General features: G+C 38.0%; 1 protein-coding gene across 2 annotated transcripts; it reads right to left on the bottom strand.

Annotated features, from left to right (window-relative positions):
• Nucleotides 1–101: 101 nt before the first annotated feature.
• Nucleotides 102–12,802, bottom strand: Prp39 (pre-mRNA processing factor 39). 2 transcript variants are annotated; one of them, XM_073073769.1, is made up of 19 exons: nt 12,684–12,802; nt 12,143–12,598; nt 11,490–11,582; nt 11,081–11,404; nt 10,825–10,902; nt 10,340–10,456; nt 9,896–10,036; nt 9,463–9,609; nt 8,893–9,054; nt 8,311–8,436; nt 7,458–7,584; nt 7,222–7,369; nt 6,333–6,480; nt 4,686–4,796; nt 3,752–3,916; nt 3,042–3,262; nt 2,330–2,598; nt 1,874–2,072; nt 102–1,344 (listed from the first exon to the last, which is right to left on the bottom strand). In XM_073073769.1, exons 1-19 carry the CDS (start codon nt 12,711–12,713, stop codon nt 1,122–1,124), a joined length of 3,285 nt encoding a protein of 1,094 aa, XP_072929870.1. In that variant the 5' UTR covers nt 12,714–12,802; the 3' UTR covers nt 102–1,121. The 2 variants fall into 2 exon arrangements, with proteins under 2 accessions (XP_072929870.1, XP_072929871.1); XM_073073770.1 differs by lacking the exon at nt 10,825–10,902.
• Between the last annotated feature and the right edge of the window lie 199 nt (nt 12,803–13,001).

Raw genomic sequence — 13,001 nt, 5'->3', positions numbered from 1 at the left:
GTAGGAAAGGCCGCAGACGATCCATTTTGAACGTATAGCATATATATGGGTAATGAATTTAATAAATAATAAATGAAAAAGGGGGTAAAATTAAACAACAATTTTAATATTATTCGTTTATTTACCTACACATATAAATCGGCGAATACATTTATCCAACGCGAATAAAAAAGTATCTTTAGATATTAAAAATCCATGCATCATCGAGAGAATCATCATTTTTTTTCAATTTATACACATACTCTATAGTATAAATTCTATACCGTACTTCTCTAACACTGGATTGTAATTTCCGTCACTAATCTTGAGCTCGCTACATTAGTAGAACGTGTGAAAGTCCAAACAGACTTGATTCTCAACTATTCGTGACACGGTGGGACCCAACACTCATATAACCCACATTATGGTAGAAAATAGAGTTTTCACATGATTAGCGAACTAATCAGTAACTTAAAAGATAATACAAGATACGCGATGGAAATTACAACCCGTCAGTACATTTGAGGGTATATTTTTTAAGTCAGCAAAGTGACTAAGAATCAGGATAAATCCTGGGTCTAGCCTAGATAAAATAATCAAAAATCTAAAAGTTGACATTAATTCAATAATACTTTATCTAATTAAATCAGTTATTGAAAAAATGTGTTTGTTTCTTGACTTATTTTATATGTCCAATATGGATATGGACATTTATATAAACTTTAAAATTTCCTTCCCTTAATCTGATGTATATCTATCATACGGTTTATTTTATCGTAACTTACTTTAAAAGTTGAAATCGACAAATAAACTAATTGCAGTCGAGATAATAATGTAACTACATGCCTGTCTTGCATTCGACAAAAATATGTATTTTTGATTTACATGAACCAAAAAAATGAGAAGTTGTCAAGTAAAATGGTCAGAGATTGCTTTTTATGAAGATGAAGAATTTATATTTAATTAACTAACTAAATAAGAATTGCACTGAAATCAATCCATAGGAATTTCCAACTCCCCCAAAATAATGCCATATGAGATATGAGTATGACATAAAAAAAATCCATAATCAATATCCGTATATCTGGGGATTGGTGGGCAAATAGGACGAGGATGGGTTATTAGAGTTACAGGTCATCTTGTCAGTAATAGTTAGGGTATGGGGTCCAGGGTCCGGGGTGATGCTGGTAGGGTCCGGGCGGCTGTTGGTAGCCCCACGGCGGCTGATAGGGCTGCGCGTAGGACTGGTCGTAGGACTGCGCGGCCGCCGACGTCTGGTAGTACGCGTTGCTCGACGGCGCCGCGCTGTTGTTGCTCGGTGTGGTGTTCGGCTCCTTCTTCTTTACGGCATCGGCAGTAGAGCCACTAAAAAGAAACCAGAGTTCACTTGATTTGTACAAAAATCTTTTTAATATTAACATCACTTTATGGGATTATTTATTCAGGTCAATTTTTAGAAATTTGTAATAAGTTGATTCGTTTATCTCGTTTTCTGCCTGCCTTTCTTGCCTGGGATGAAATGTAAAATGATATAGTATTACAAAAAGAAAAACTCGCTTCATCACAAATACAGCCATTTCTATTCAACAGTTAAAGCACATCAGAATAAATTAGTGACACAATGAATTAAAATACCAGTAGTTAATCGTGTATGTGCTTCTATTTATATTTGTGAGTGTGTATGCATTTGTGTTTTGTATATTATGCTTAAGTATACATATTTTTTATGTATGCATGCTTTTGTATTGTATGCTTTTATGCGTACGTTTGTGCACGCTAGTTTCGCTCTTTATATGCAGTTGCACATGTCTTTGTGTGTGTGTGCATGTGTACGTGTATGTGCCAGTGCGTGCATGCTGTGTGTGCGCTTGTATAATCACTGTGTGGTTATTACCACGCGGCGGGCGGCTGGTCGTGCTTGTCCTTGCGCGCGCGCTTGCGCAGATGCTTGGCGAGCGTGCGCGCGTGGTGCGCGGCGCGGCGCGCGGCGGCGGCCGGCCCGAGCTCCTCGGCGAGCTCGCGGCGCCGCCACGCCAGCCCCGCGCACACCTCCAGCTCCGCGCCCTCCTGCTGCTCGTACGACTGGACCAGCTCTGCGATACAATGCGCAAAATTTAGATGTGACACAGACTTCAGGCTTCTTTCATTTTCACTAATACATAGAACAAAAATACTTGATTTTTACTTTTGTAGACTTCCCGTGATACACAAGATCACAAGCAAATTACATTTACTAATCAAGAAAATTTATTATACAGTAACAAAAACACTAATGACTCGCTATTTCCAAACTATTAGTCAGTGTATTCTATATATCGAATGATTAATATTCTCTATTTTCTCTACATACCTTCCAGTACTTCAAACGGTGTGTTAGGCGTATGCAAAGCTATATCGAGCCTCTGCATATGAAGCCTCGGATTGAGGGGATCCTTAGTGATAGCTTCATCAAGGACCTTCCTAGCGGCTGCCGGGTCCTGGCGCACGTGGAACAGGAATCGTGCGTACTTGACGGCGAGCGCGGAGCCTATCGCCTTGTTCTTGGCGGACGAGATGTAACCCTCGTACAGTTGACAACATCTGTCGTAGTCGCCGCGACGACGCTCTAAGTTCACTCGCCTGTAATTAATAAACATGTTTTAGGATTTTTATATGATTCAATATTCAATAGCATTACATTTTTTAGCTATTACTTTTTAGTAATATTTTTAAGTAAGATACATTAACATAATTCCTATACAAAGTAATTTATATAGTAGTTAAATATTTTTTCCGACTTATGTCGCAGGTTTCCACGATCGATCTTTGATCGATTATGACCTAAAATCAGACCTTTTCATTCTGAGAAGACACGCCTACATGTCTACGCAATACGATAATAAATATTCGATCATCGTTATCAATGTGTTCGAAATGTTCACTATGCGCAGACTGCTGAATGCTGCTTGATGCAGCTGCTGAACTCTAAATAATCTATTTACAATACACATTATAGCACGCCCTCGCTGTACATTAATTCTCCAACAGCTCGTGCGATTTCCATGTCATAACTTTAACGGCACCTGTACTGTATCTGCACGAGGCTGGGGCAGCTCTTCTCGATGCGGTCGAGGATGTCTGCGGCGCGCGCGGGCTGGCCGTGCGCCTCCTCGAAGTGCGCCCAGTACAGGTGCAGCTCCGGCTTGTCCAGGTGGTGCACCGTGCACGCGCGCTCCAGCACCTCGCGCTCCAGCGACACCAGCTCGGGGGAAGTCGCTGAACGCTCCTCCAGGAACTTTATCAGCTGTCAACAATAACATATTACATATAATTTTTGACGAGCCATATCCCTGGTTCCATATTCGATTGATTACTACACCTATGTTCATCAAGGATAATATGGTTCTAATGATAAAATAATTTTTAAATCGGTCCAGTAGTTTCAGAGCCTATTCAATGCAAACAAACAATCAAATCTTCCCTCTTTATATTATAATATAGAGTATAGATTTATGATAAATTTTTTACAAGTTTATAGACTGAAAGAATTTGAACTACAGCCTAGTCAAATTGATGTAAAATTGTAAAAAGACTGTTGCCTAACAACCAGAAGTAGAAAAAACTTTATGTTCACCCAGCAAATGCAAACGTTCAAAGCAGTTCATATTAATATTTCTATAGATAATTATGTGAAATCTTTATTTGCATAACACAATTTCTACGATACTTGCGACTCTCAAGGAGTTTGCAATTATCATGAGTGTTTTACATAGTTACAAAAATAGTTAATTACCCGCATCCAAAACTCTTCATACAGAGCACAGGCAATGAGACACCTCTCATGCAGTACAAGCGCCCTTTTAAAGGAGCCATGTTGCTTTTCCCACTCCAGATACGCCTTCCAGTTCTTTAGCTGACATCGTTCTAAGGGCTTCACATGGAAGTATGGTCGTTTGATCTGAAAAGGATGATATTCCACTAGTAACATGTAAATTCATGAAATATTATGAAGTTTTGGTATACTAAGATTATTTTAAACAAATATTCACGACTTTCATTTCATGTGGTTAATTTTGTTAAAAGTTTTTTTTTTTTTTTTTTATAATATGAGAGTAGCAGACGAGCATGCAGTCCACCTGATGGTAAGTGACTACTGCCGCCCATGGACATCGGAAATCAACCCCAGATAGGATTAGATATTCCTACCTGAGGTCGGCCACAGATGCGCCGCTACCCCTGAGGACTAAGCTGGAACGCCTCGGAAAAGTCTATCTCCCTTACCACACCCTTCAAACCGGAACACAGCTGCGCCTAACACTGCTGTTATTAGGTAGAACCACAAAGGGTTCTACCACCTTCAAAGTATTCGATCCTACAAAATAAATATGTTTTTATATATCTACTCTTCAAGGGCTTTGAGTGAAGTCATTCATAAAAATCATTTTTTTTATATATCTACTCTTCGAGGGCTTTGAGTGAAGTCATTCATAAAAATCAAGTCTCTTCTTTAGTATGCCTTTCTTGTGGAAATTTGTGTTACAACGTATTTCGGAAAAAACGTGAACGAAAGTTAAACTGATATTTTAAAACACGAAGAAAAATACAAATTGTTAAAAGTAACAACACAATATCAAAGTACTTATTGATTATTGCGGAGAAAACGCTGTTATGTCTCATTATAATGGATAATGAGACATAACAGCATAATATAAATAAATGTAACTTACACCTTCCTCAAACGTCCACCTAGCTGCCACCTCCTCCCCGGTAGTCTTGTGCACCTTCCTGCGCGCGGCGATCACGCGCTCCTTGATCGCTTGTGCTTCTTCCTCAGATGCCTGGTAAAATGTAACAATGTGAAATGGCCCATTGCCAATTGCCAATTGCCAATGCCAATTGCCAACGGGACATCCCATTGACTGGCGAAATGACTAACACATATACATATGGAGTTTCTTTCGCCGCTTCTTCTCCATAACGAAACACCTTGTGAAGTAGTGGTAGTTGTATTGACATTCAAAAAGTGCTCAGTAAAGAACCTATTTTGAATAAAAAAAAAATGATTTGATTTGATTTGATTTGACATATATGTGTCAGTCATTTAATAATAAAAATACTGTATACCAGGGGTTCCCAATCTTTTGTAACCCGCGGCGCAGTTACAAGTTTAATATTCTTCCACGGCGCCCTGTGCCCTGTCCTAGCTAACTATTTGAAGAAGACAGTCGAAAGAAATAGGTAACTACAATAATAGTAGTTACCTTAGGTTGATCGAAACGAAATTTAAAACACCACAATATGAAATTGTACAATACGTTATTATAAAATAATTTAAACGGAAAATAACAAGAAAGACTTGAGGATAACAAAAATAAAATACGATATTTATTCAGTCAAATCAATGTGAAGGGTGAGCTAAGTGATCTCCGCGCAGTTTTTCAAAGCGGGGAATATCACTTGACACTGCTATTCTCATTTCTTGCTCCACATTGATCCGATATTTGTTCTTTATCACAGCTACATCTGAAAACCCAGCTTCACATAGATATGATGTTGCATACGGAATGAAAATTTTTAATGCTTTGGATGTTAAATTTGGATATTCATTTTGAATCAATAACCAAAACGCCAATATCTGTGGTGTCCAATAATTAGAAGATCGGCTCACGGCGCCCCTCTTTACTTTCTACGGCGCACCAGGGCGCCGCGGCGCACACTTTGGGAACCCCTGCTGTATACCAAAGTACTAAATGTGTTCTTGGTTAAAGATTTAAATTATATAACATAGTTTAATTTTGTAGTTTTATGTTAGCAAATCGTTGGTTTGTTGGCAGTGTTGGCACCACTGATAAATTAAGTGGAAAGTTCTTAAGGTATTTTAATGAAATGGTGAAAATGATACATTATAATATAATTTCTGTCCGTCTATGTGTCTGTTTATTGCAGAAAGTACGCTTTACGTGCATGGGAAGCATGCATGATGCAGCGATGCGGTCACCGTATCCGGCCAAACAGATATGTCTAAATGAGGAATTTAGATTTCAGTTCTGGGTCTAGGTGTTTGTTCAATTGTTTGTGTGTATTCGTGGCAACCATGTTCATATTGTAAGACTTCCTGCATGCATGCTATAAACACAGCACATGACGACCCGCGTGGCGGAGCGGTCACTATACCGGTCTGACGCGCAGAGGGTCCCGGGTTCGATCCCCGGCCTGACAGAAATCTAAATGATGAATTTAGGTTTCTGGGTCTGGGTGTTTGTGTATTTGTCTCTGTGTGTGTCCATGGCACCCACGATACAGGGAATCCTAGTGTGGGGCTGTGAGTGTAGAGAGCGTATGACACGCATGCGTGTGCGTGCGGTGTGACATACGACATGGTCGAGCGGCTCGTCCTCGCCGGGCGGCAGGTCGAGCGCGGGCGCGGCGCCGCCCGCCTCGCGCACCTCGCCGCGCAGCCGCACCAGCTCCGCGCGCGCCACCACGCCCGACACCGGCTCCGACATCACGTGCTCCTGGAAACTGGACGGAACACGACATTTATTATTAGAGATGCGCCGAATATTCGTTTGGTACTCAGTATTCGGCGTATTCAGCATTTTTTTTCTATTTGTATTCGATCGAATTATTCGGTTTTGGTGCCGAATATTTCTATTTTCTTGTGTACACGACATTGTACACGACTAAAACACAAACCACTATTCGGCGCATCTCTATTTCTTATAATACGTGAGAAACAGACGAGCGTGCACTCCATCTGATGGTAAGTGGCTACTGCCGCCCATGGACATCTGCAATCAACCCCAGATAAGTTTACATTCCTACTTAAGGTCGTCCACAGATGCCGTCCTGTAGCCGTCCATCCTATATCCTCAGCTAAGCTGGAATGCCTCGGATAAGTATGTCTCCCTTACTACGCCACACTTAACAAAGAATTCATGGAGCGGTTTTTTTTTGCCTCCGCACACAAACGCAAAGCAGCTGTTTTTGTTTTGAGAATGCAAACCCTCTATAAACATGCATTTTTCATAACAAAAAAATCCGCTATAACAAAACAACGGTGTGTTGGGTGCTCAGACTTGTGAAAGATATCTAAAATAGTCTTATTCATATAAAGAATAGGCATTATACCATGCCAGTCATACCACCCTCAGACATCTGTTTTCAACCTCGAGAATCTTTTGTTATGGACTTACTTGAATAACGTAATGAATATTTATTTTCTACCAATATATGGATGTTATAGCAAAATAGTTTACTAACTTATCGAAATGCGAAGTGTAGCCCAACGTCGGTGTGGCCAATAACCGATCATAAATATTTGTGACATTTAACGCCGAACCGTTCTCGGCTTCCCACTTGATGTACGACTCCCACAAACGATCCGAACGGAACTCTAATCCACACGCCTCTGCAAAATCACAAAAATAGTTGTCAACATAATCCAACAAAATAAAATAAAGTGTTGTAAAAAATTATAATAAAAAGGTATGTCTCACCAATCGCTCTTTCATACTGCGACCGCAGAAAGGCGTGATCCTCCGTGCGTGTGGCCTTAATATGATTGAGGTAATGTATCCACAGATCTACTGAGAGTGGGATAGCCTTTAGGCCTCTTTCCAAAACCTGAAACATCCGCAACAATATTAACCGGGACCACGGAGAGCGTTGCCGCGGACGCGACAACACTATGAAGCAAGGGAATATTAAATAGCATCATCAAATGTGTCATATAATTTTGTGCGGAGGAGGCGAGAGGTTACGCGCGCTTGGCGCCGTAACGTCCCGCCGCCGCCGCCGTATATAAAATGCTTGCAGAGCATATTACACCTGTTCGCACCCGCGGCCCGGAGTCGCAGTCGCCACCGCACCTCCGCTCTTCCCTGCTAATGCCAATACATGGCTTTAACGGACACCTGTTTTTCGCTCCATGCTAACATGGTTTAGTTAATATTATAACCTTAATTAAGTAAGTTCCATTCAAAATAAGCTCGAACTTAAATATGTATACATGAAATTATTACAATACAACATGCTTGTATAAGTTATAAAATAAAATTGCACTAAAATATCAATAATACACCACAAGTAATGAAGCACCAAAACAAAAACTAATCGATGGTAAAACGACACTCCGACGCGAACTGTCGACTTTGCCTTATGAACATCGTGGCCCTCGTTGCACTGTTGGGAAAAAAAATAATTGCAAAATACCAGTTAAGACTATAACAATTCAAAATCCAAGTGTTATCTCACATTGTAATGTATTAATCCTCATGGTAATATATTTATCGTCAACTCACCAGACTTAAGATATAGAATAATATGAATGTTTACTAAGAATGCACTCACCTCCAGGCACTTCTTTTTACTTCCTTTACGTTTCTCGTAGTCAGCGTACTTGCGCCAGTAGCCGTAGCAGTACGGGTAGTGCGACAGAAAAGCATCGTAAGCTTCCCTAGCTGCCTCCACATCACTCTGTATATAAAACAATTGACTATGTTACTTTAACTCTGATTGCAAAACAATATTCTTTATTTTTTAAATATGTCATCAGATGGCCCTTGCCAATCAACATCAAATTCAGTTCCCAAACATTTCATAAAACGTTTGAGCGAAGCTTTGTTTTTCATCATAAACAGTTTATACTAATTTAGCTTTTAGCAAATATATCTTGCAAGTTCGTTTTCATGTTTGCAAAGAACAGACAGAAATAAACATATAAAAGAAGCACAAAGAACTGCATCTATTTCAAATGCAGATACGAGACTGCATAGTGCTTCTGCACGTTAACTTCATTCTATATATTTGCAAAGAATGTAGACAGAAATATAGATATAAAAGGAGCATAAAGTACTGCATCTATTTCAAATGCAAATGTGAGATTACATAAAACTTCTGCTGATGAAAAATCAATTAGAACAAGTTTCTTACCTCTTGATCTACATATTGCAACAGGTAGGTCCATCCCGTGAAGTCTGTGGGATCATCATTCACAACCTTCCAGTACTTGTCCAACTCTGGAAGAATCTTTTTCTTTGGCTTCTCATCTATTGATGACCTCTTTTCAGCTGGTATAGGCTTACATTCTCCATTCTAAAATAATATTATAACAATTAATAAGTTAAATATATTAAGGAATAATAAACTCGATAATATAGTAGGTCTATAAGAGCCCAATCTCAGAGCTATGGCTACGTCGCCAGCTATGTATTAAAAAAATCTACATTAAAACATATGACAGGTAATTTAAACTTAGCGATGGATTTGTTACATCGCCAAGTTTGTAATTTTGAAGCATAGCCACAGATAACAATTCCCTTGTAGAGTTTGGGTATATAAACCATTGATTACAATTAGCTACTTTCTTTGGTTGCCATGTCTACGTGGCCAGCAACATCGCCACGGTATCCCGGCGGCGCCAGTAGTATAGGGTTTTAAAATTGATTGTAATATCATGTAATTATTAAAAGAATCATAGAAATAATATTGGCGACATTGTACCTTTGCGACTGCCTGCTTCTTGTTGCTAGATTCACTCTCAGAGGTTGGTGATCCGGGGTCATATCCATCCCTGGTCTCATCCGGCTTTCGTTTACGAGATTCTTTGGGCTCTTTTTTAGCTGAAGGCAATTCATCTTCGGAGACAACCTAAAATATGTTTTATATACATATACATATGTTTTGATACATAAAATTTTAATTAGGATTAATGCTGAAAACCTTTTAAAACTCCAGCACTGTTTGACCAATCACAGAAATTATGACTACATCTTATTTTCATGGAAGTTTTTAAGACATCCGTTAACTTTATTTGTCCAAAACAAACAAGATTGCATATAAAGGCATATATATCAAAATATGTCCTTAATAAAATTAGTGATATATTTTTAGCATGTTTATTAAGTATCCCTAATATTAAATTCAAAATTGTCACCTCAGTGTCAGCAGGCAGTTCAGCAGGTTTCGGTCCTGGGAGCTCATCATCCGACACATTTTCAGCATCCTTCACACTTGGTTTCTGAACAGCGGGCAATTCATCCTCGGAGACTACTTCAGTTTCCTCTGCACCACCCATCTTAAAGAATTTTGTAGTTTGTAGTATAAATAGAAGTGAAACCAGTATGAATAGTTGTTAGAATGTCAGCCCCTCAATCAGGGTTCCAAGATTGGAATCATAGACCTCTTAGTTTTCAACGTTATATGCATTTTAAAAATGACTTAATCACTTGCTTTAGTTGTTAAGATAAATATTATGAAAAAACCGAAACACTTCCCCTTCGCCTAATGCCTTCTCGTTTTGAGAGAATACCCATTACCAATGGAAGGATGATGAAGTATTATTTGTTATTTGTCAATTTTGCCATAATAGGTAACTTACTTTAAGGGCTTCTTGCTTCACTACTCCTTTAACATTAACCACAGCTTGGACTTCCTTGAAGTCATCTTGTTCCATGGGTTCTTGTTTAACGGTTTCTTTCTTGATATTCTTATTAATCTGTGAAGGAAAATGTGTTAAATATTTTCCCTAAACAAATGCAAAATTTCATATGCAATCAAATTAAAATCAGTGAACATAGTTAGAATGACTTATTCAAGAACAATTCGCTGCAAAAAAATTCTACAATACCTCTTAGCGTCCATTCGCATTTCTCCTTCATAGGCCGAAAGGGGACAAGATATTTATATTTAGTTACATACTGTTGTATTATTTTATGTGCAATAATTCTCATTTTGTAGCTGTAAGCCTTAAAATTCTAATCTTAAAAAGCTTCCGTAAACTATTATTATACACTAATTAGCAGTTGTGTTAATAGAATATTACATCTATGTTGAAATGCAACAGTCTAATAAAAACATATATACCGGAGGAACATTTTCTTCAGGTCTAGAGATAGTTTGGCCCTCTGTGGGTGAATCCTCCTCTATAGGTTCTTTTTTAACCTGCAATAGATGTTGTTTTTACAAACTATGGTATGAGTATGTAAAAAAATATTATTATATGTATATATGTACAAGTATATAACACATACATACACATACAGATGTGTATATAAGTGTGATACACTTAGGTCTTTCAAAAATATATACCAAAATATATTATTGTAAAACTTTATGGTACCTTTTTCAAAACATTGCTTGTATCTATCTGTTCTTCAGCCGCATCCTCTTTGTGTTGTTCATTTGTCTCTGAATCTGTTCCGCTCACTTCCGTTTCTTTATTCTTTTTGATCTCTTCAACTGGTGGTTTGTCCACTTTGTCCTCATCAATTTGTTTATCTTCTTTAGAAGGAGGAACAGCTTGTTTTTCTTTATTCCCTTCTGTTGGGTTGTCCGCTATAGTTTCTTCATCTGTTAACTTTCCTTCCTTGCTTTCCTCATCTGTTACATTCTCTTTTTTATTCTCATTTAATGAAGATACTTCATTTTTAGATTTTGCCTCAACCTGTAAATAATTTAGACATTTATTACCATTTACTTTATTATTATTGGGACCTCTATAACATCTATAGATATGCATAATTTAATACCTCTTCTGATAATTCTGAATTGGAGTTTTCTTTTACTGTTGATTCAAACTCCTTGGTATCATCCATGGTATCCGATATCTCTGGGTGCATATCCTGTAGTTTAAAAGTAGTCACAAAGTTATTAATATTATGAAAGTGTGAAAAATTTAAGTAAACAATAACCAAGTGTAATAAATTAATTTAAACAAAGAAAAAATAGAAAACAATTTTAAGTGTCTTATTTTTTCAGGTTCAAACCCCAGGCATGCACCTCTGATTTTTCAAAGATTGTGCTTATTAAAAATTATAACTTGCTATAATTCATAATAATACATTCAAAAGATGTTTTAATTTTTATTTTTTTTAAATAAGAGCATATATGTTTATGTAATCTAGATTCTGGATCTGGATCTGTAATCTGGATTGTTACAGTACATTTAAAATGTATATAGATATTATGTAGGAGAATACCTTTTGTATGCCACAGCATACATCTAACATACTATGTCGGTAGATGTCAATGACAGCTAAAAATTGTTACATTGTAAATCCTATAAATTTTATCATGATTGTAACAAATTATGGGGAATTTTTAGTTCCTGACATGTATTTTTATGATACAAAATATTCAATTACTTCTCTTTGACTTAAAAATTAACTGAAAATATATTTACCTGTGCCCCATCAGTCGTTTGCAATGGAAAGAAGCCAGCATCATTGGACATTTCACTAGCACTCTCCTGCTCAAAGTCAGTATCGGCTTTGGATTTACTCTCTGTAAAATCATCATCGTTATCAGGGGCGGCAACTTTGTATATAGAATCACTAAGTCGCGAGTCACCGTCGGAGATCACGTTATTCAGACTGTGGCTAGAGAAAGTGACAGCGTTATCGCCCACGTCAAACGAATCGGCGTTGAACCCGTCCGTGTTGCTCTCCAAGTAGTCTCCCACGCTACTCGCGGACAACTCCACGGCATTTAGAAAACCTTGGTTCGAAGTCGACGACTCGTCCACCCCAGCCTCCACGCTACTGAACTCTCCTTCCGTCAGCAAATGCGACAGCCCGTTCGAGTTCTCGTTTATCAAAGGCCCCTCGTCAGTGTCCATTTGTTCGTCCGGCAGGCATTTCTACAAAATATAGCGTGCAATGAACCAAATCTTTCATAAATACGATAAAATAGCCGTTTTTGTATAACCTATTCCATAAGCTTACCTGCAAATCCGAACTGGTTTCGTCGTCCATACTTTGCAAAGTCCTTTTAAGTACTTTATATTCACTGAATAAACACTGGCTTATAAACTAAATCATAAAGTTTAGCTGAACACAAAGTCACAAATTCTATTTCATTTTATCAACATGGACGCGACGAAAATTTTTACTTTTTAAAAATCAATTTCGCTTCATGTCATGAAGAGTCCTAAGCAACGAAGAATATAAGGCCTAAATAGATTTCTAAAAAATATTTTTAAGGTCTTTCAAATATAAGGAAATACAATCATATTTTTATTTTACTTTTATTCAGTGTACTAC

Source organism: Epargyreus clarus, unplaced genomic scaffold (genome assembly GCF_041222505.1).
Source record: "Epargyreus clarus isolate Ecla_fem2 unplaced genomic scaffold, WU_Ecla_fem_2.2 ptg000006l, whole genome shotgun sequence".
Classification (NCBI taxonomy): Eukaryota; Metazoa; Arthropoda; class Insecta; order Lepidoptera; family Hesperiidae; genus Epargyreus; species Epargyreus clarus.
The sequence above is the reverse complement of the archived record's forward strand: the minus strand, read 5'-3'. Positions and strand labels throughout refer to the sequence as shown.